General features: G+C 52.7%; 6 protein-coding genes and 3 non-coding genes across 9 annotated transcripts; 5 read left to right on the top strand and 4 right to left on the bottom strand.

Moving 5' to 3' along the window:
• Window positions 1-1,073: 1,073 nt before the first annotated feature.
• On the bottom strand, window positions 1,074-3,530 carry BO70DRAFT_330196 (Auxin Efflux Carrier superfamily). The gene is made up of 4 exons (XM_025540819.1): window positions 2,854-3,530; window positions 2,632-2,798; window positions 1,334-2,559; window positions 1,074-1,276 (listed from the first exon to the last, which is right to left on the bottom strand). The coding sequence occupies exons 1-4, from the start codon at window positions 3,122-3,124 to the stop codon at window positions 1,207-1,209; spliced, it is 1,734 nt and encodes a 577-aa protein (XP_025402841.1). The 5' UTR covers window positions 3,125-3,530; the 3' UTR covers window positions 1,074-1,206.
• Window positions 3,531-6,639: 3,109 nt separating this feature from the next.
• Window positions 6,640-9,064, top strand: pbs2 (mitogen-activated protein kinase kinase PBS2). The gene is made up of 2 exons (XM_025538047.1): window positions 6,640-8,307; window positions 8,365-9,064. Exons 1-2 carry the CDS (start codon window positions 6,766-6,768, stop codon window positions 8,752-8,754), a joined length of 1,932 nt encoding a protein of 643 aa, XP_025402840.1. The 5' UTR covers window positions 6,640-6,765; the 3' UTR covers window positions 8,755-9,064.
• A 152-nt stretch (window positions 9,065-9,216) lies between these two features.
• BO70DRAFT_t46 lies at window positions 9,217-9,288 on the bottom strand. Its single transcript has one exon. It is a non-coding gene; the product is annotated as a tRNA-Gln (tRNA).
• Window positions 9,289-10,340: 1,052 nt separating this feature from the next.
• Window positions 10,341-10,995, bottom strand: BO70DRAFT_132602 (uncharacterized protein). The gene has a single exon (XM_025538046.1). It carries the CDS (start codon window positions 10,776-10,778, stop codon window positions 10,437-10,439), a length of 342 nt encoding a protein of 113 aa, XP_025402839.1. The 5' UTR covers window positions 10,779-10,995; the 3' UTR covers window positions 10,341-10,436.
• Window positions 10,996-11,721: 726 nt separating this feature from the next.
• On the top strand, window positions 11,722-11,793 carry BO70DRAFT_t52. The gene has a single exon. It is a non-coding gene; the product is annotated as a tRNA-Gln (tRNA).
• A 303-nt stretch (window positions 11,794-12,096) lies between these two features.
• BO70DRAFT_t53 lies at window positions 12,097-12,168 on the top strand. Its single transcript has one exon. It is a non-coding gene; the product is annotated as a tRNA-Gln (tRNA).
• Window positions 12,169-16,759: 4,591 nt separating this feature from the next.
• Window positions 16,760-17,832, top strand: BO70DRAFT_260873 (concanavalin A-like lectin/glucanase; the record flags this gene model as incomplete). The annotated part of the gene is made up of 3 exons (XM_025538912.1): window positions 16,760-16,835; window positions 16,895-17,169; window positions 17,293-17,832. Coding segments are annotated over 3 exons (891 nt in total), but the record flags the coding sequence as incomplete, so codon positions are not given.
• Window positions 17,833-18,690: 858 nt separating this feature from the next.
• Window positions 18,691-19,044, top strand: BO70DRAFT_132531 (uncharacterized protein). Its single transcript, XM_025538044.1, has one exon. The coding sequence runs from the start codon at window positions 18,753-18,755 to the stop codon at window positions 18,999-19,001; it is 249 nt and encodes an 82-aa protein (XP_025402837.1). The 5' UTR covers window positions 18,691-18,752; the 3' UTR covers window positions 19,002-19,044.
• On the bottom strand, window positions 19,045-20,884 carry BO70DRAFT_132537 (uncharacterized protein). The gene is made up of 2 exons (XM_025538045.1): window positions 20,851-20,884; window positions 19,045-20,745 (listed from the first exon to the last, which is right to left on the bottom strand). The coding sequence occupies exon 2, from the start codon at window positions 20,537-20,539 to the stop codon at window positions 19,088-19,090; it is 1,452 nt and encodes a 483-aa protein (XP_025402836.1). The 5' UTR covers window positions 20,540-20,745; window positions 20,851-20,884; the 3' UTR covers window positions 19,045-19,087.
• Between the last annotated feature and the right edge of the window lie 182 nt (window positions 20,885-21,066).

Below are 21,066 nucleotides of genomic sequence, written 5' to 3'. Positions count from 1 at the left end.
CGTAGTACAACGCACACGACCAAACATCCCGACTAACCTAACCCAAGTAACCAACCACCTTATGCATCTGTATATATATAGTTAGTAGTTATACATACACACCACCATCACCATTACCATCACCCGCCAATACCCTCAGCCCCAAGTCAAATCAAACTCTAGTAAAGAAAAAGGGAAAAGAAAAGATATACAAAGGATACTATGTATAAGTAACAAACACAACCAACCAATCAACCCCCCCACCTGCCAACCCCGAATCCCCATCCCCATAGTTATCAAACATACGTCCACTATATCAGCCACATATACTCCGTATATCCATATCCATATCCATATCCAGTACAGAGTAGTAGCCTGAGGTAAGGTAGTATCCATGCATGCATGCACCCGCTCACGCGCCCATCCGCCCATCCGCCCATCCACCCACTCACCCATCCACCCACCCCCCCGGACCAATATAACCAATATAACCAATCTAACACCCGAGCTCCTCCATACTTTTCAACACTCCACCTACTTATATACTCCGTACAGAACCCAACCCCACCAGATACAGGATCCTATTGGTCTTTTATTTTATTTTATTTTTTTGTATCTGATGTACCCCGGTGCTGGATTGTGGGTTGGGGTTGTGTCTGTCTATCTGTGACTGTGTCTGTGTCTGTGACTGGTGGTGGGTGGTTGTGAATGATTCTCCAGGGGTTGAGATTTGAAGTGATGACGATGATATGAGTTTTAAGAAATAGGTAAAGAGGGGGGTGGGAAGGGGGAGGGGGAATGCTGATGTTCGGGTTTGCTGTACCCAAGAAGGGTGGTGGTGAGCAGAGGACTTGGTAAGTGACTGGCCCAAATCACCATCCAACATGTGCTGCACAACACCCTATACGATGTCTACTGAATGCAAAATGAGAGCAGGGTTTGGAATCATCGATTGCTAGCTAACACATCCCAGACATAAACCCCCGTTTAGTCTGTTCCAATCTTGGTATCGTACCATCCATGCGCGTCAAGACCATTCATTGCCAATAATACTACAGACAGAAGAGGAGGGAAGGAGAACGAAGGTAAGGGACACACACACACACACACAGAGAGAGAGAGAGAGAGAGAGAGAGAGAGAGAAGAAAACCATGCAACGCCAGGCACCAATTAACAATATACCACCTATGCAGGATGAACCGAATGCGAAGAAGAACCAACCCGATTTTAGGAGGCGGAGGCCCATTCTACGACCTCCAATGCACACATAACGAGAATGAGGGTTGAGGGGAGGATCCTATGCGCAATTAGCGATTGCCTTTGAGATGCAGCCAGAAGGAAAAAAAGTACTTACCAGACGACATAGCTCTGGAATAAGAGCTTCGACATGGCGCTGACGTAGACGTTGTTGATCTGACAGATCTGCGCCAGCTGGAGGGCCGACGGGGCGCCCGTGAGCAGGAAGCAGACGATGATGAAGATCGGGTCGTCCAGGATGCTGACAGGCACGTACTTGGCCAGCAGGGCGAGGATGGGCGCCATGATCATGGTGGGGAGAACCATGCGCGCCACCAGCGACGCGATGATCAGCTTCTTTTCCTCGCTGGGATGATCCGTGTCTTCGAGCGCTTCCTTGGGGAGGGTGTTCCGCTCCAGGTTCGCCCCCAAGACGACCAGAATCAACGGGACCGCGACCTGGCCGTTTTGGCTGATGGCGCGGGTCACGGAATTGCGCACGAAGGTTCCTTCGTCGAAGAACAGGCTTTGCAGCGCGGGCACCGATGCGACCACAATCGAGACCAGCATAGCCCACAGAGGCGGGTTCATGAACTCCCACACCCCATAGACGAGTTTCGTGAGCCCTCTCGAGCAGACCTTCAGTACCTTCTGGATGCCGGTGGGCAAGCACCGGAATACTGCTCCCGTTGCCTTCTCCCATCCGCTCGCGACGCGACTACGGAGCCGATAGGCGGAACCCTTGATTCGCCCGACGAAGCCCTTCCCGTGGCTGGCATGGGCTGTCTGTTCGACGTTCGGGAAGCACAGCATGTCGCCAGTGGAGCTCTGTCGGGGAATGAACGGTCCGCGGGGCGAACCAAGCAGCGCCGGATCATTGGGATCGCCTTCACCTCCACTACGGGGCGATAGCTTCGCATAGGAATAGTCGCGTGCCGTCACAGGGGTTTCTTGACCCGAAGTGAACCGATCTGAGTCGCCAGTCTCGTCATCAGAAGACGACGACAGTTCTTCGGAGTTCCTAGTCCGCACCAATGGCTCGTCTGGATCGGTTTGCTCCGGGTTATCCAGGTATCGCTCCTGACCCTCTCCAATGCGGGTATTATCATCCTCTTCACCTGCTCCCTCTTCCAGGAACCGTTCCCGGGGAGCCAGAAGCACGTGGTATCCCCAACTCCAGCGCACAAGCTGTCCCAGCTGCTGGAAGATGAGCAGGTAGAGAATGCCGCGTGCAGCCACTTCGTCGTCGTTATCATTCGGGACGCGGCTCCAGTGGAGGCCTTTAAGTGTCTGCGAAAGTGACATGACGAGGGAGATGGGGAGCGAGTTGGAATTCCCGAAGACCTAGAGACGAGGCCGCCAGACATCAGCCAAATTGAAGGCTAAGAAAGAAGAAGAACCCATTGAATCACTTACCGCCATGGCCGCAACAAAGTTTGATGGGCGTTTCTTGAGTCGCAGGCATCGCGATACCACAAACGCACACGAATAGGAGACGAGAGTCTGGATCACGAAGATGGCCGGGATGATGGCCAGATCCGTGAGCTTCTCCGCCGTGAGCTGTGATCCGAGCTTCGTGAAGACTAACACCAGTCAGTGCGGCCCGGAAGGGGCGGAGACAAGATTAATTGGACCTACTCAGACACGGGGTAAACAGCATGACATTGAGGTTGGCGACTAGCTTCTGGGCCTCGGCATCGAACATGCCCTGTTTGGCGGCGATGTAGCCTGGAAAACTGACGCAGATCACCTCGAGGACGGCCTCGAAGACCAGCAGCACCAGATGGAGGAAGGAGGGGTGGCTTGAATGCGCACCGGCATCCTGGAAGACGTCGCCCATTTGGGACTGGGTCACGTATTGCGGCGAGTAGACATTCTGGAGGGACCTAGGGGAAGTAAAAATGGCCATCGACAGGAGGGTAGTCGGAGGCAGCCAGCGTGGCAGAGGTATGATGATCAAATGGTGGCTTTGGAGGGATTGACGGGGAAGACGATAGGAGATGACGCGACCCTGAACGTAGATGGAGGGATGAATGGATGGGTAAGGTGGGTGGATGAGGAGGCGGAAGCGGAGAAGGAGGTGATGCGGCGATGGGCGATTCCGACAATGATGATGACGCCGATAGATAACGAGGCAGGCGGTAGGCGAATAGAATTTAGAGTTGACGCTGCCGGGGGCAGACGGACGGCACGATTGGACTCTGGCGCAGAAACTACTGGGAAGTACCTCTGGTTAGTGCGAGGTAGTTATTTGTAGGAGATAGAGAAGCGGATAACCTGAAGGCGATGAGGAGCCAGCTGGTTTTAAGCCCGAGTAATAGAGAGCAGTCTATCCGGTTCCTTCAAGACAGGGAGGCGTGCTGGATGAAGCCGGATGCTCTTCAGCGCCCGTTTCGGACGGCGAGACGCCCAACACGCGCCTCCGATAGGCTGCCCGCCCGCTCGGCCAAACTGCGCCCAGACCCGCCAAGCCTTAGGCTGGCAACAGTCGTCTACACTTCCAGCTCCCTGAACTCCCTGAACTCCCTGACCAAATCACAGGGATAGCTACGATACTCATATGCTATGCTAGATGTCAGAACACCGGTTTGTGCTAGGTGCCACTTTCCATCTCAGTTCCCATCCCAGTCTCCTCATCTACGCAACCCCGTCCCTCATGAAGCCATCGGGACCCATTCTCTTCAGATTAACCCCCCCCCAATACCGCAATGCTTGGCAACGCGACACGAAAATCGCCAGCCTCAAACCCCTTCGGCGGTGAAGTCATGGCGTCCTCTTGGCGATAATCAATAGACAACAATGAGCACACATTCAAAGCTGAGGCGAGACAGTTCCCAGCAAGGGGGTCAGAATCGAACGTGTCACGGATTCCCCCGCAGGTTCTCTGCGATGAGTCGCGAGAGGGCTGAAAACACCGGCGACGCCTCGAGATAGATAGAGACACTATCCGAGCTGGGCTGTTGTACGGGGGAGAACAGAGCGTGGAAGACGAATGGCGGTGACTGGATGGATCACACACAAGTAATGGGTATATGTGATTCAACTAAGCACCCGCCGACGACCATTCGATGCGCCGGGTCTCAGCAACAATCATGATGATGAAACCAACGTCATGATCGACGGCCAATGATAATGCAGGCTGATATCACTCGGCTTTGTCGTCCTGTATCCCCGACTTCCGTTCCCATGCGAACCTTATCCCTGGCCACAGCCACTGGAAATATTGAAACAGCCGTTCGGTCCCCACGAAACCTTGCCACTTCTCCAGATCCCGGAGCTTAATCAATGGGATGGAGGGGTGGTGTGAGGATGGGATGACTCTTCGCGATGCGGCATTGCGCAACCTCCACTGCCCGCCGTGCCGAGGATCGACACCGCTAGCTGCGCCGGCCTCAGGCTGGAGGTCCAAACAACGACCTATCTTGCTTAAACTCTACAGTAGTCCCGGTTATTAATAGAGTCTGGGGAAGACTTGGTACTTTTGATATCGTGGAACACTCGCGAAGAACGGAGGGTGAGAGCGGAGGTAAGATCCTGGGTCTGAACCATTAGTAGCTAGGCTTCCTTGCCCTTGTTCTCCCAGGGTTGGACAATAGCATCCTTGGCGTGAACCATCGCCCTCTTATTGGGTTGTGGAATAGAAGCAAGGATGGTATGTCTTTTGGGGGGGGGGGGTGATTCATCACAATCTCTGTCGGGTTTCGCAGGGGCAGAACCGGATGCACGCCCAACAATGAGAATGGGAAAATGAGACTGACTGAGCCTTACTGGTGGCCCGCCAAGACTGGGGAAATGCATCGAAAAGTCAAACGCGAACGAAAGAGCATGGAATATGGTTGACTGATCAGATCACCTTGTGGCTATCTATGTCGTGCGGAATAATTGCCATAATTATTTCTTGGGAGCTGGGACAGTCTCTGACTAAATACAGGCCCATCCGGTCCGCCGCGAGGATGGGATCTGCCTTCCGATAGGGCGTTTGACACCCACTGATGATGTCTACCATTCGACCATTCAAGTTTCAACGGCCTGATGGGCCCGGGAGGGGCCCCCATTGGCTGTGGTCCGACCCGACTGTGATGAAGCAATAGTCGGACATGTTCAAGGTTCGGTAGAGGGCCAACATCCCCTATGATTTCCTGTGTAGTTGGGATGAAGGGGAGACATTGGGAGCCCTGTTACACGGTGTGAACGAGGCGCTACAGGGTCATGATATGACCAACAACATCCCGATCCTGGCCTAATCCCCGGTCGGGGGTCGGGGATGGAACATGCGTCGATAACACCAGGGCTGTCTGTGTGCCCTTTCAGCCTTCATCTCCTCCAAGTCCGATGATATCCTGCGTAGGTCCCTAAACTAAGCCGACCCAGGAGAGCAACTCCATCGGTGATCCATCCCCCATCGGCCGGAGAGGTGGCGAGTGTCAGGCAGAAATGGAGCTGGTCGCCACGGCCGGCCGGTCGACAACCACGGATGCTTGCGTGAGCCAATTTCCCAAGTCCTGCTGAAAGGAGAGCGTGAGGCAGACGATCGCGGCGACGCAGACGAACGGACGAGCCGGACGAGCTGGGGACATCCCTGGGAGGAGGGAAGCTGCGAGATTAGAGTGGGATCTTGACATTGACTTTGTGCCTGAGGTGCGGCCGGGGCACGTGTGATTGATTGGCGGTCGGGCTGGAGAGCCTGAGCAGCCTGAGGCGATCGGGTTGGCCGGTTTCTCAAGTCGTGCGGCGCGCGCAGGGAGGCAATCCAGTTTTGGGGCATTATTTGGGTGATTAATGGCTAAATGACTATCTCATAGAATGATACTCCGTACTTATCTTCTCTGTTCTCCCTCTCGCTGTTGGTCTGGTCTTCGTTGTTTGGTTCTCTCCCTCTGGTCGTATCCATTCTTCCATTTCCATCCTCTACTGCGACGACTCCGTATTACCACCGCCTACCACTACTACGTCTTCCCCCCCACCATCTCTACTACCTTCAACTCCTCCTCCCGCGACCACCACCACCACCACTACTACTACAACCACCCCTCCTCGTGCTTCTCCTCCGCGCACTCTCGCTCTCCCGCTCTCTCTCACTATCTCCTACTTTCGCTCCGGCTCTTTTCCACTGATCCCGCTTCGCTCCCTCACTGGTCCCTTTCCGGGTCTCATTCAACCAATCCTTCCTCGAGGGATCGCGCCATCCTTCCCACCCCCCCCCCGTGCCCTGTTATCTGTCCGTTCCTCCTCGGGATTGACCTGACTGAGAGCCCCGCGTCAACGAAACCTGCTTTCCTCCACCTCCGCCTTTGGTAAACGTTTGGCTCCACCTACATCGAAATTCTCTTCGCAACGGGTTTTAACACCATCTCTCGCTTTCCAACCCATCCGGTCCGGTCGCCTCAATTTTCCGACCGCTCCGAACCTACCTACCTACCTCTCCTCCGTTCATGCTCCCCCGTTCCCCTGCGTCCGTGAGACTGTTTTGACGACACTCTCGGACCGTGACACAACCCCCTCCCCCCTAATTGCTAGTGCCAATTCTCCCGTTCGCACTCGCTTTCAGCCATGGCCACAGAAGGGGAACCTCTTGCCGACATCTCGAGGCCCATGTCGGATCTCGACGGTCGATCCGATACCACCGATGATGACCTCTCCCCCTCCCTGGGCACAACCCAATCGTACGCTTCGGTGCCGTCTCTGCGCCCAACCCTCGATAAACCCAAGATCACCCCATCCTCGACGCATCTGGGTCAGATTAATGCGGCACGGCGCGGTGCCGGGACTCCCCCTCGGCCACAGCCCTCAATGAGCGGCGCACAGCCCGGGGGGTTGAACCAGGATATTTTGGCGAAGATGAAGGCCTTTTCCCTATCCCGACAGGGAGCTCCGCCGACCCTGGCACATGCGAATTCCACCGGGCTGGTGCCTAAGTCCCCCCCATCGGTTCCCGTGGGATCTCCTGTGTCGGGCCAGTCTGGCTCAATCAACCCGTTGGCAGGACCGCTCGCGGGTCGTCTTCCTCTCGGCGCTGCTCGGCCGGGAACCAAAAATTGGGCGTCGTCGCCTAATGTGCCTCATGGAGCTTCTCCGGTCCCTAATTCTCCAAAGCCTGCTGGCGGTTTGGCCGCGAAGCGCATGAAACCTGGGCTGAAGCTGTCAGATGCCTCGGGTCTCAACGGGCCCTCCCCGGGTCAGCCATCTGACAACGGATCGGGTGCCCCCGAAACAGCATTCAGTAAATACTCGGAGTTCATCGACACGAAGGCGGGCACCCTCAATTTCAAGAACAAGGCGATCCTCCACGGTGGCGGCATCGAGTTCTCGTCGGGTCATAGTTTCAATATCTCTTTGGACGAGGTAGATCGTCTAGACGAGCTGGGCAAGGGTAACTACGGAACGGTTTACAAGGTTCGCCACAGTCGTCCTCACATGCGGAAACCTGGTATGGGATTGCGAGGCATTGTCAGTCGTACTGAGGCCGAGGGCATGGATGCGGCGGCGAAGTCGCAGGACCAACTTTCCGGGATTGTCATGGCGATGAAGGAGATTCGCCTGGAGTTGGACGAAAACAAGTTTGCACAGATTATCATGGAGTTGGAGATTCTCCATCGCTGTCTCTCACCGTTCATTATCGACTTTTACGGTGCCTTCTTCCAGGAAGGAGCCGTTTACATCTGTGTCGAGTATATGGATGGCGGTTCGATCGACAAAATTTATAAAGACGGAATGCCCGAAAACATCCTTCGCAAGGTTGCCCTCTCCACCGTCATGGGCTTGAAGACGCTCAAAGACGATCACAACATCATCCACCGGGATGTCAAACCTACAAACATCCTGGTCAACTCACGCGGACAGATCAAGATCTGCGATTTTGGTGTGAGTGGAAATTTGGTCGCAAGTATTGCAAAGACGAATATCGGCTGCCAAAGCTACATGGCGCCCGAGCGCATTGCGGGTGGTGGTATGCAGCAGTCGGGATCGACTGGTGGCGGAACATACAGTGTACAGAGTGATGTTTGGAGCTTGGGTTTGTCCATCATTGAGTGTGCTATTGGCCGGTACCCGTACCCGCCCGAGACTTTCAACAACATCTTCAGCCAACTGCACGTAAGTACCATTGCTGCTATGTCGCTTCATTATTTACGAAAGCTGACCCCTCCCTAGGCCATCGTTCACGGAGATGCACCGACCCTCCCGGAAACTGGCTACTCTGAAGAAGCACACGCCTTTGTCCGCGCATGCCTGGACAAGAACCCGAACAACCGCCCATCATATAACACGCTCCTTCGGCATCCCTGGCTGTCGTCATTGATGCAGCCTCCCGCAGAAGGCGAAGAGGATCCCTCTGCGGCGACGAACGGCTCGACAAAGGAGGGGGCCCCTACAACGACAGAGGATGAGGAAGTGGCCGCATGGGTCAAGGAGCGACTGGACTTCCGCGAGCGGGGCTTGCTACAAGATGAGGACAAGCCTGCGCTGCACGCCGTCGCTCTGGACGCTGTTCCCGGTAGTCCCCTGCTAGACGACCCCTCCTCTCTTTCCGCCCCATCCTGAATACCTTACGACTATTCATCGGAAGAGTGCTACTGTCTGCTTCCACCGTGCGTTGATGCACACGCATGAGGAAGGGACATGCGCTGGCGCTGGCGCCTCCTAACCAAGCTGTCTGTGACACGGGCCCCGTTGTCCGGTGGATCTCGCAGCTTGGATTTTTCCAGTTGATTGCTTTTCAGGGAGGTACATGGATCATAGCTGTTGATGCCATTCATGCGTTTCGACTATTGATGTATAACGAATGTAGAGACATAATATGCTAGCTAGACCTGTCATCATGACTCGGAATGCTCAAACTATTACACGTGCAGTTGTCCGTAAAATTATCGTGTTTCTCGGAGAAACGGATGTGGAAATTATGAAAAAGAAATTCTTAAATCAACTCATATTGATGAACAACCGGCTGCTATGAATACAGCTTGAGTGAGAGCCAGAAAAAAAAAGGAAGACGAAAAAGAGAAAAGGTCGTGCCCGGGATCGAACCGGGATTGCTGGAATCAGAATCCAGAGTGATGACCATTACACTACACAACCAATTGTTGAAGGTTTGTCAGCATTGAGAATCTATAAGCTTACAGCATAATAAGCAAGATATCCTGCTCCCGTCCAGGATAGGCTCACATGGGTAAGAATAGAATAGCTTTGTTTGTACTCTCGTGGAGGATTCGAGACAACATGTCTGTCTCTGCGGGCGGTGGATGGTGTTAATTCGATTGAGTTACTGAAGGGGGGGGGGCGTAGTTGAACGGTCCATGGGATATCATATATGTCTTGCTTTGGATTGGGCCTGACTTGGGGGTATGTGCCTTTATAGTATCTATCGTAGGAAAACAGAGTACTTGTCGCGCGAGTCGATGCTTTTATTTTGTATGGAACCCGCTTTAAGTACCGTGAAACTTATCTTGATAGCTACTACCTTAGTAAGTAAGTACTTAGTTACTCACCTTTCGTTTACAACCGATCCCCAACTCCCCGAATCGGCTTTCTTTGCCAGCTCCGTACCCGTATCTACTTACATCTTTCTACTGCCAGCGGCAAAGTACAGTAACTAAAACTACACTACTGGATAGAGCACATGAACCAAGTCACTTGGACAAAAACACATCAAATATTAATACAATAATAAAAAACCCTACCAATAACAACCATCCAAAGCAACATGTGGAACAGTTCTAAGCCACTCACGGTAAGCGCGGGAGGGATTTCAACCAACCAGAACACATTCCCGGTGGAGCGTGGGCAGTAGTGCAGCGGTTAGTGCGGGCCTCTGGCCCCCCCCCCCCCCCCGCCTTGGCTTGAGGGAGGGTTTGTTTATCCGTTTATATGAATGAATGATGCCTGAGATATGAGTTTTATATAGAGGATGATGATGGGGCTCTCTGTTGATGGATGGATGCTATCTGCTGAGAAGGTCGTGTGGCGGGTGGTGCGGTGGTAGGTAGGGTAGGTAGGTGCTGGGCTTCTTCTACCGCAGAACCTAGAGAATTCTGGACCTGACCTGCATTTTCTTCCCCTTTTTTCTCCCCTTACCCGTGTCATTTATCATTCACATTAATTTATAGGGTTTTTTTACGACAACATCGAAGATTGTCCGCAAGCTAGTAGTATTGTATCGGGAATAACCTCACCCTCACCCTCGTCATCTCCCCGCTCCAACGAAAGCAACATTCCTTACTAGCACATCATCCAGAAAGACATACACTACTATACAGACAACAGAACATACGATCATCTATAAATAAAAACCGCCAAATAGCCCAAGTGGCTAGCCTACTACTGGTAGAACTGGTAGTCAATACTAGTATACATGCCCCACGAACCCCAGAACCCAGAACCCAGAACCGCAGAACCCCAGCCCGCATGCCAACTGCCGGCTGCCAGCAGGCCACCAACCACGAGAGTCTAGGCCTGTCCGCAGCTACTACCGGGCTTCCCCAACTGGCGCCCCAAACGAAGCAGTGCCCTCCGCGACAACCCCGAATCAACCATGGTTTCTGTATACAAAGTACATGGATCCATGCCATGCGTGAATGTCTGGCCAGGGCTGTTCCCCCCCCACCGTACCGAATAAGCGTGGGAAAAGGCCTGTCTGGCCTCGGCTATTTTTATGTACTGGTTGGGGCGCGATCCAGGCCTACCTACCTTATGTATTTACTTTTATGTTGTATGTTTTGAGGGGTTTATCGTTACTGTTAGAAATACAGAGAGGAAAGATGTACTGTTATGGTGCCAGGCGGTAAGGATGTTTTGTGGCGCTATGGTATGCTGCAGGTGAGCAGCCCCTTGTCTTTTGATAATGATACTTGAAGCTATTCGCGAATAGCAAGATCCTGGTAAAAACGATGTTATTGCAACTGGCTAGGTGGTGAGGACTTGTAGGTGAGGTAGGTTATCTAGGTAGGCTACTAGCAATCGTAAGTGGGAACTGCCCGCTATGGCAGGTTCGATCCGCCCCCCTCTTCACCGCCTTTGGCAGTACCTTAGAGAGAGTATGCTACTTGCATAGTACATCCATCCATCTAGACTGCCACTGCAAAGTATCACTATCTGGATGGGTTGGAGTTACGATCTACTCGCCACGAGTTGAACCTGCTATGATCTGATCTGATCTGATCTGATCTGGCCCGATCCGATCGATTGATCGATCGATCGATCATGAAGGAAGGAAGGAATGACACTGTGCAACGAAGCACGTCGATATCCAATAAGGATAGACAACAATTACATCACAATCTCCAGATCACCGATCAGATCATCGATCATCGATCGCTGACCATCGACCATCGCCATCTGAGGCGATAAACCAGGTAAAGAATAGATAGACCATTACAAAAACCCATAATTGAAACCGCTCCCAGAAAACTAGAAAAAGCCCCAAAACCTAATCTTCTAGCACGAATTCTTTTTGTCTGGAAAGTTCTATCCTTCGCTCAACAGGCCAAAAGTCGTCGCGCTCTGACATCACAAGGTTGTGTAGTGTAATGGTCATCACTCTGGATTCTGATTCCAGCAATCCCGGTTCGATCCCGGGCACGACCTTTTTGATTTCTTTTTTCTTTTTGGCGCTGGGAGAGATTATTGGGGTATTACTGGATATACATACATACTTATTTTATTATGCCCGACCAACAAAATTATACTGAATATCAACTGACTATCTCTGATATCAAAATGCCAGAAAGTATCCTTTTTATATTTTCTGTCCACATTTTTGACTCTGTGGTACGGAGTACACAGAACGCGAATCCCCCCCCCCAAACTCCACCTTGATACGCCGCAACGCCGCAAGACCCGCTCCACAGGCTCATGTAACAAAAACCCACCCCGCTCTCCAACACCACAGGTTGTGTAGTGTAATGGTCATCACTCTGGATTCTGATTCCAGCAATCCCGGTTCGATCCCGGGCACGACCTGATTCGATTCCTTTTTTTTGCTTCTTGTGTCTAAGTTCTCTGCTATCGCTGATATGACGATTCTCGTCCATAGTGTATCGGCTACGGAGCCAATTCTCGAAACCCTAGCGCCAGAAGCCCGGCTAGAATTGAAGACTGGGGAATGAAGTGCCGGGGGGCTGGTACCTAGATTTTAGATTCAAGATTCTAGATATCTACGGAGTTTATATACATCTGCCTAGTATCTTGTATACTGTGTTATGTAATTAGCTTTGTATAATTAATCTTATCTCCACCGAATTTCTACCGGTACGAACTCAAAAAAAAAAAATAGACCTGGGTCTTTGATTAGAGAAATCAAAAGGGGGGGAGGGGGAGTTTCCCCCCACTGTCTCGTTTAGGTGCGAGTGTGGCTTAGCCATCCATCCATCCATCCATCATATCAAACTTTATCTATTATGGAGATGGGCCAGAACCAGTTCCCCTTCTACATACGGAGTACAGTCTACTCTGCTTTGCTTGGCTTTATGTATAGAAATCAATATTTATTTCAGTAAGGTTGGATAGTACTGAGACACTGCCACGAGGACCACCAAACTAAACCGAAATCTCGAACGTGATGACGTGATGGGTAGAAATGTGTTTCTGTCAGTGGTGTCAAGAAATAGTATCTGGGTTTCTGCCGACAACGTGGGTCTATTTTTGGGTGGTTGTGTCTTATCTCGGTGTGTTGTGGTCCTGTGGACCGTGGAGAAGGATTGGGTTGACGGATGCTGGTGGTGGTGATGGTGGTTATAGATAGTTGCAGGTGTCGGTTTTAAAAATTTCGTGACTAGTTTCATTTTGGGCTGGGCTGTGAAAGGACTACGGAAGGGTTGTTTCATTGTGCTCTCGGTACTGAGATCTGGCGGGTGGACTCGATACGCGATATGTCAGGCTAGGGTTTATTAATAGACGTTCTTAATAGAGATTCGGATGAACTTGTTTCACTTGTTTCCTGTAAGAAGGATGAAGATATTCGGATTTGAGTCAAGACTCGGGTATATAGATAGGCCTGGTTAGGTAATAATAATAATGGCGGGCCATGCAATGGCCATTAGCAGATAACTAAAGATACCGAGATAGATCGACATAGGAAAAGATAAACAAAGAAAGACTGGTCGCTATTTAGCCTGTTTGTTGCTGTCCGTCATGCGGGGCAACAGGCATAGCACCAAAGAAAACAGTAAACAAACAAGCTATAGTGGCGGTCCAGCGTACGTATGTACGTACGTCACTATGCAGGTAGAGATTTTGCTTGGCGTTGAATAATAATAATAATCATAATAGGAAGACTTCGGGCCGAAATGATAATAATGTCAAGTCGTCAGATCGGATTTATTCTGAGATGATGGTGGGACTGCGAAATATGGTTGGTAGTAGATAGCATTCGCAGGAGCACGAGAGTTGGCGGCATCAGTTGTTGATCGTGCGGTAAGACCTTCCGCAAGTGGGGTGCGTGATGGTGGTGGTGTTCTTCGGCTTGCGTGGCGGATCACCCGGGGTCCTTTCTTTCTCCCAGCCACCCTATACGTGGTCTTTCCGCTTATGGGTTGTTTTGAGGCTGGGGACGGGTGGTGAGACTGGAAGAGGAGCGAGCGATGCGTGTTGCATGGGTGGTTCTCGGGGGCCTCTCAACTGAATGAGATGTTGGGATGCCAATACCGAGGCGGGCGGTTTCCAGGTGGGGCGCGGAGTGGTTGGTCTCGTAGGGCCGCAGGGGTTGAAAGGGACCGATGTGATGGATGGCCTTACGACTCCGCGACGAGGGCGCCGTGAGCTGATGATGTACGCAGTGGGAAGACGGCATGATCTCCCGGGGCCTCGACTTAGTTGATGTAGACCATCACGGCAAACGAGACCAGACAGAAACAAAGCGGGATGTAGACTTTCCGGTCCATGTCTGGATCTAGTGGGGAAGCAGAAGAAGAGGCGCCGGCGACAGAGCGAGACAGATTAGCGCGAGGAGAAGCCCTGCTGGGTTTATGAACCATATTCTGAGTTCCGAGGGGAAATGCAAATCAAGGATGTGGAATCTTGCAGGACCGGAGTGGACTGGCGAGGGGGAGGGGGTGTTGTTGTTGTTCAGAAGACGGGGGGGGGTGGGAGAGAAGATAAGGGGAAAAGGAGGGGAAACGAGGATCGGGTGATCAACGTCCAACGTGGCGGTTGGTCGATCGCCCAACAAGATGAGGGGATGGCGGCACGCCTCACTCCTCAGGTTCGCCATCATCCCCAACCTACTGTAAGGCAGCAAGGCAGAAAGACAGAAGGCATTAAGGCAGCAAGACAGCAAGGCATCAAGGCACCAAGGCAGACAAGGCAGACAAGGCATCAAGGCATCAAGACATCCTTTTGCTCCTTTTGTCGGGTGAAATTACAAGCGCAAGTGGCATCCCTCGTTGACCCTGCAGAGGAAGGAAGCGCCGGACGCAGGGTCTTCCTGATCCTTTGGCCCCTCATCATTCTTCGCGGAATGCAACAATGACCTCCCTGGTGTTCAGGGGATGTTTTTAAATTAAATCATAAATGACATCCCCCTGTCTGTCTCACATTGAGGCTGATGCCAGTGACACCCGGGGCCGGCGTGAACCACTGAACGGCGATGGCAGTCTTCTGCACCGCTCGACATTCCTAGCGGCCTGTCCAGCCCACTCCCCTTTCATCTCCAGAAATGAAATTAACTCGAGGGAAATCGCCCGCTTTTTCGGTTCCTCGTCCCGGATGCGTCTCCCTATCAGGCTATCCATGCTGATTGACCGGTGGAAGTGGGGAAACCTGGTGTGATTCTCATGACTGATGCACATCGCTTCTTATTCAGGTCGGCTCGACTGTGTCCATAGTGGCCGACACGGTGCGAGGATTATACCATTATCCGGGTGAGACATCACTGTCTGTCACTGTCTCCTCTGCACTTACTTGTACGCTCGGTCTTCTGACCTGCAAAAGACTGGGCCAGCCGATCCAGCGCTTAGAAGATCTTTTTTTGGAATCATCCACCGGTGACTGCATTTACTGTGTACTAATTGTTACCAGATAGATAATGTTCCTCGGCAGTGACGGACTACTCCGTATTATTATTATTATTATTATTGCATTCGGTTTCAGGTTTTAATCCCCGCAACTACTATTACACTATGACTGCCCCCATGGAGGTCCCGGTTTCCATTGTGTGTTCATTCTCATGGCGAGCCACAGGTCGACCGGTGTCAGATCCATGGCTCGCATCCATTATTGGCCTCAATTGCATGGAGAAAAAAAAAAGAAAAAGAAAAACCAACAGTTGGCCCACTGGACGCCTGCAGGTCACCACCGCGCGCCTACGGGGGATATTCCCGACTCCCGTGCGCAACGCGACCGTGGCAAAATGGGTGGTTAAATACTTGGCCCCCTTGGCTCGGACTCTCTCTAAGCCTCGTTGCCTAAAGATGACCGACACAATACCACCTTGTACTAGCATCTAGTCCCAATCCACCCCCCTCCCGCGCCGTTGTAAGCGAATTACACCCTGGATCCTTTCCGACCCTTGGATGGACCCCGTCGGGGAGCCCCGGTAGTACCCAGGAGCCCAGGAGCCCAGGAGCCCAGAAGGACGAAGGACAAGGAAGCACAACGGGATGGCATTCACAACCCATGGCAGGGAGGACGAAGGTGGCTGCAGGGGAAAAGAACCCGACAGCAGCGTGTTGCTTGGTCTGTGTGCCTGTGTACCTGTGTGTGAGACACGCGGCAGGCACAAGCTTTTCTCCCTCTTGATCTGCATTCGTATACCTCCTCGTCTCCTTCGCAGCGTGGACGCAGGATGGCAGTACGCACGCCCTCGTTGCTTTCCCCGAGTCGTCGACGTGTGGGTAACGCCAGCCTTCAAGTCCAGTTCACAGACGAATTCGCGCCAATGAACAAGGTCCGTCAGTGGTTCTCGTACCGGGGCCGGCTCCAGTCGGGGCTCCACTCGATCGATGTCGTCCTTTGCTCCTCCTTCAATCATGGTGTCTGACCACCTCAGCCGTGACGCAGGCTTTGCCCAGTGCCTGCCCAGCATCCTCCCAAGGTCGAACCAAGTGAACCAGGGGATGCAACCTTTTGCCCCCAAATCCCATCCTTGGATCCGTTGGCCCTCCAGGGCTGCTCCATAGCGGGCGCGGCATTATTCGCGCGCTACGAGCTGTAGTCCATGTCTCTCTCTCAGGGGGAGTATTAATATCACACAACCTGTCTCCATGGCGGCACAACCCACTTGGTTAGCATCATTCACTACTTTATTATTACCCTGCCCGCCTCTCGTTCCATAGTACCAGAACTTTAATCCTTTCCCTGTTCCCTTTTTGTGCTCTTCTCGGTTGCCCTGGTTCCTGGGTCCGTCTCTCGCTTTCAGTGCACATTCACCACCCCAGTGATCCCATCTTTACTTCATCACTATTTAATAAGGCCCCCCCCCCCCAATTACACCCGCCTTTTCTTCCCCAGGTCAACCCATCAAGAGTCTTCCTTCGTTTGGTCTCTTGCTCCACCCTCGTTCTATCTACTATCTAGAGTAGCGTTCAGCAACCACATCGACACCATGTTTCTCACATATGCCGCCGCTGCCCTGACTGCAGCGCTTCCTTTCGCTGCTGCGCAGACCTACACGGACTGCAACCCCCTCAACAGTAAGCTCCATCCCCCTTCTCTCTCACCCAAGTCCATACAGGTCTAATCGAACCAACAGAGACCTGCCCTGCGGATACGGCCATGAGCTCCACGACCTTCAGCACTGATTTCAGAACGGGCTCTTTCGATGGCTGGCTTGCTACCGCTGAAAATGTTACCTTCACCTCGGAGGGTGCTGAGTTTATCATCAACGAGGAGGGCGTGGCTCCCACCATCGAGACCGACTTCTACTTCTTCTTCGGTAAGGCCGAAGTTGTGATGAAGGCTGCCAACGGCACCGGTATCTGCAGCAGTATCGTGCTCGAGTCGGACGACCTCGACGAGATTGACTGGGTAAGTCTTTCCAGCCCCCTCTCTTCCGTTTCCCCTGCCACCCCTATCATGCACGACCTTCTCCACCCTATCAGCCCATACCATGCACGGGGCGAACCCGGCTAACCAGATTGGGATCTACAGGAGGCTCTGGGTGGTGATACCACTCAGATTGAGACCAACTACTTCGGCAAGGGTGACACTTCCTCCTACGACCGTGCCACCTGGGCGACCGTGTCCACCCCCCAGGACACCTTCCACACCTACACTGTCGAGTGGACCGAGGAGACCACCACCTGGAGCATTGATGGCACTGTCGTGCGCACCCTCGAGTACAGCGATGCCGAGAGCGGCACCCGCTACCCCCAGACCCCCATGCGCCTGAAGCTCGGTGTCTGGGCTGCTGGCGACCCGTCTGAGGCTGCTGGCACCATCGAGTGGGCCGGTGGTGAGACCAACTTCGCCGATGTCCCCTTCATCATGGTTGTCCAGTCCGTGGCCATCACCAACTACAACCCTGGCTGCTCCTACACCTACTCCGACGAGAGCGGTGACTACACCAGCATTGTCGTGAACAACGGCACTTGCAGCTCCAGCTCCGGCTCCGGCTCTACCTCCAGCTCCAGCTCCACCAGCGCTGCCGCCGCCAGCTCCTCCGGTGCCCTCATCAACACTGGTTCCAACATCGGCTCCAGCACCGGCGGCTCCAGCTCTGGCTCCGGCACCGTCTCCGGCTCCGGCTCCAGCTCCAGCTCCGGCGCCGTCAGCTCCAGCTCCGCCTCTGCTGCTGCCAGCGCCTCCGCCAGCAGCGTGTACACCGGCGCCGCCACCCAGGTCGGCACTTCCGTGACCGGTCTGTTCGCCGGTGTCATTGCCGCCATGCTGTTGTAAATTCCCACCACCGTCGTTGATATAGCCCTTTAACTATATCCGCGGGTTCCCCCCCCACCCCCTGTCTCTTTCTTCTTCCATTTTCTCTTTCCTTCCCAGGGCATGTCCCTACCCCCTTTTTTGCTGCTTTCATTGCATAGCTTATCTGAAATGTAGTCGCAAGTACATATTTGAGAGGAGGGAGTCTGTCTTGTCGTCTGGTGCCTTAGAAGGCTCAGAGCTCAGAGGAATAATCGAATTGCTTGATTTCCCTTTTTCTTTCCCTATCTTACTGCTTCTGTTGGAATTTAACTTGGAGATATGGATATCATGTTTCTTGATTTTTGCGCACGATGGTCTCATGAAGTTAGGGTCCTTTTTTTCTTTCTTTTTTTTCTTTTCTTTTTTTTTTTAAAAAAAATCTGGTCTTGTTCCCTTTGAAACGTACGTTCCTTGCTGGTCAATTTGGGGATTTAGCGAATTAGTTTAATAATATTAACCATCTTTCTACTTATTGGCATACTTTGTATTCTACTGATGATGTCTTTGAGGTGGTTTAGGTTTGTGATGTTCGTTTCGAAGTACGCGATTGATAGTAGTACTTTGTAAATGTGGGTATAGGTGTAGGTGTAGGTGTAGATGTAGGTAGTCTACAGCCTACCCATAGTACCTATGCCCTATGTACCTCTAGCTACTATTTGTACTCCGTACCTAAGTACCTTAGGTTTATACTCATGTACATCTGTACCTTATGCCTGTGTAACCCCAAACAAAAACAAATAACCAAACAAGCACCGCGCACGTGCAGTGTAACCACAAAAGCGCCACGCCACATCACACCCCCGCAATCTCCATCAACGCCATCCCAAAGTCATCCCATCCCAAGTCATTTTCATCCTATCCCAAGTCATCCAATCCCAAGTCATCCAATCCCAAGTCATCTCATTTCATCTCAATTCATTTCATTTCAATTCAGGTCATAATATGCGAGTAATCCACCCATGCATGCATGTCTCATACCACATTCGTCGGCGTGCGTGCCGAAAAGCCAAGGATGAATAAATAGTAATTAAACAGGGTTCTTGCGTTTGTGAAGTGTCTGGAGCTGATTCGACATGTTTCGAACTACTCGGATGACTGGATGGTGATTGGTGGCTGCGTCGCGGAAGAGCTTGATTAGTGGGTGGTGGTGGTGAGATGGGTTTGTGATGAGGGTGTTTTCGCTGGGTTCGGTGGTGGAGGAGGAGGGGCGGAAGAGGGATGGGAGGTTGAGGTTGAGGCCTAGGAGGGAGAAGGGGTTAAGTTGGCGGGGAGTGTGTTTTTCTTGTTGGTCTTGTGTTGGTGGTTCTTGAGGGGAGTTGGAATTGGAATTGGGCGGGGTGGGGGTGTCGGTATTGGATTGTGGTTGTGGTGATGGTGAGTGTTTTGATTCCCGGTCTACGATGCCCCCGATTGACTCGAGGTGATCGTCTAGAGTGGCTAGGTCGTTCGAAAGGGAGTCGGCTTTGGAATGCATGCGTGAGGTCAACTGCTCCAGGTACTGCTCGCGGCGGGCCATCTGGGTGGAGAGACGCGCGTCGTGGACGAGGGTCCGGGCGTCGCCTGTGGCGATCAGACTGTCTACTGCGGAGCGGATGTCTGCTTGGAGGGAGTCGAATTTCCTGGCGGCGGTGCGTGTGGCTTGCAGGCAGCCGGTGAATTCGAGGTCGAGTTCGTGCTTGCTGCCCGGGTAGGCTTTCTTGAGGTCGTGGTGGATGTCGCGGAGCTTGGATTCGCTGTGCTTGAGCGTCGTGCTGAGGGGGGCCATGTCGTAGAGTGTGGCGTTGAAGAGGGACTCCAGGCGTGTTTGTGAGGATATCACAGTCTCCTTGTCCTCCTGGGGGATGGGTTGGTGATGGACAGGGTGTGCTTGGGGATAGAGTGGGATGCAGCTGGATGGGTATAGGGTTGCGAGGGCTTCGAGGGAGCAGAGGGTTTGATATTGTTGGACTAGTTCGGGGAGGACGAGCATGTGGGTGATGGCTGCGATGAGGACAAGGTTGAGGATTGCGCGTAGGGAGGACTCTAGTGAGGGTATGGTAGGGGGTGTCCATGGGCGATATTGTGTGGGCTTGTTTGAGGGTGACTTGCGGGTTGTTGTAGGGGTTGTGCTGTCTTGTTTGCGCGGAGGGGATGTTTGTTTCTTTTCTGGCGTTGAGTGCCTGGGCTCGGTGGGATGTCTTTGCCTGAGGGAGCGCTTGGATCGTGAGGCTGGCGCAACCCACGATGCTTCTGAGGGTGGCGCCTCGTATATCGATGGCATGATGAGTTCCGGCCCCAAGGAGGAGGTGGAGGTGGATATCGATTCGGATCCATAGCTGCGGGCTTTTCTCGCTGGTCGAGGTCGAGGTTGAGGTGTTGGAGTCGACGGGTCAAATGGCTGACAGTTGGCTTGTGGCTCGTTCTCCCCATCAGGTGACGCCACAACCCAGGATTCTCCCAGGATACAGCTGTCCTGGGGTCGGGATATGTTTGTAGACATGTATACTAGTGGTGATGGCTGTGCATTAAGTCAATAGCAGCGTTGCGTGTGGAAGTGTTCAGTCGAAGAGTTTTCTGAGTCGTTGGCGCTGAGAGAGTAAACAATGGGCGCGTCGCAGAGGAAGCAAGGGATACGGTTTGAGCTATGTATGGTTTGTGTGACAGAGAGGTGAATTGCTTGAAGATCGCTATATATATTCTCTAGATCTATTGAATGATTAGAGAGATATCAATTTAATTGCCGTATCGCGCTAGAGGGAGATGCGGAGAAGACGCGGGATCTCGCTCTTCACACGAAGGGAGGGCACTCACATGATTCCCAAACGATAGCGACCCGTGTATTCCTCAAGCACTGTAGGTGGCCGATCACCCACCGACCTCTGGCAGAATATCGGTCCCGAGTGAAGAGGGAGAGGGGAGAATCGTCAATCTAGATCCGCGTCCAGCCACCCGACGACCTGGAAGGAGGTGGGGGATCACGGGAACGCGATGCCCAATCGGGCGGGTCGCGTCGAGTCACGGGAGGCC

Source organism: Aspergillus heteromorphus (assembly GCF_003184545.1).
Source record: "Aspergillus heteromorphus CBS 117.55 chromosome Unknown BO70scaffold_3, whole genome shotgun sequence".
Classification (NCBI taxonomy): domain Eukaryota; kingdom Fungi; phylum Ascomycota; class Eurotiomycetes; order Eurotiales; family Aspergillaceae; genus Aspergillus; species Aspergillus heteromorphus.
Note: the sequence above shows the minus strand (reverse complement) of the source record. Positions and strands in the feature narration are given on the sequence as shown.

Bases quoted from the DNA above. Each gene is read 5' to 3' on its own strand.
- BO70DRAFT_330196 (XM_025540819.1), bottom strand. From the start codon at position 3,124: ATGGCCATTTTTACTTCCCCTAGGTCCCTCCAGAATGTCTACTCGCCG. The intron at 2,560-2,631 runs GTAAGTGATTCA...CCTCGTCTCTAG, and splicing joins ACTTTGTTGCGGCCATGGCG to GTCTTCGGGAATTCCAACTC. The intron at 1,277-1,333 runs GTAAGTACTTTT...AATTGCGCATAG, and splicing joins TTCCAGAGCTATGTCGTCTG to GATCCTCCCCTCAACCCTCA.
- pbs2 (XM_025538047.1), top strand. From the start codon at position 6,766: ATGGCCACAGAAGGGGAACCTCTTGCCGACATCTCGAGGCCCATGTCG. The intron at 8,308-8,364 runs GTAAGTACCATT...ACCCCTCCCTAG, and splicing joins ACATCTTCAGCCAACTGCAC to GCCATCGTTCACGGAGATGC.
- BO70DRAFT_132602 (XM_025538046.1), bottom strand. From the start codon at position 10,778: ATGGCATGGATCCATGTACTTTGTATACAGAAACCATGGTTGATTCGG.
- BO70DRAFT_132531 (XM_025538044.1), top strand. From the start codon at position 18,753: ATGTACATCTGTACCTTATGCCTGTGTAACCCCAAACAAAAACAAATA.
- BO70DRAFT_132537 (XM_025538045.1), bottom strand. From the start codon at position 20,539: ATGTCTACAAACATATCCCGACCCCAGGACAGCTGTATCCTGGGAGAA.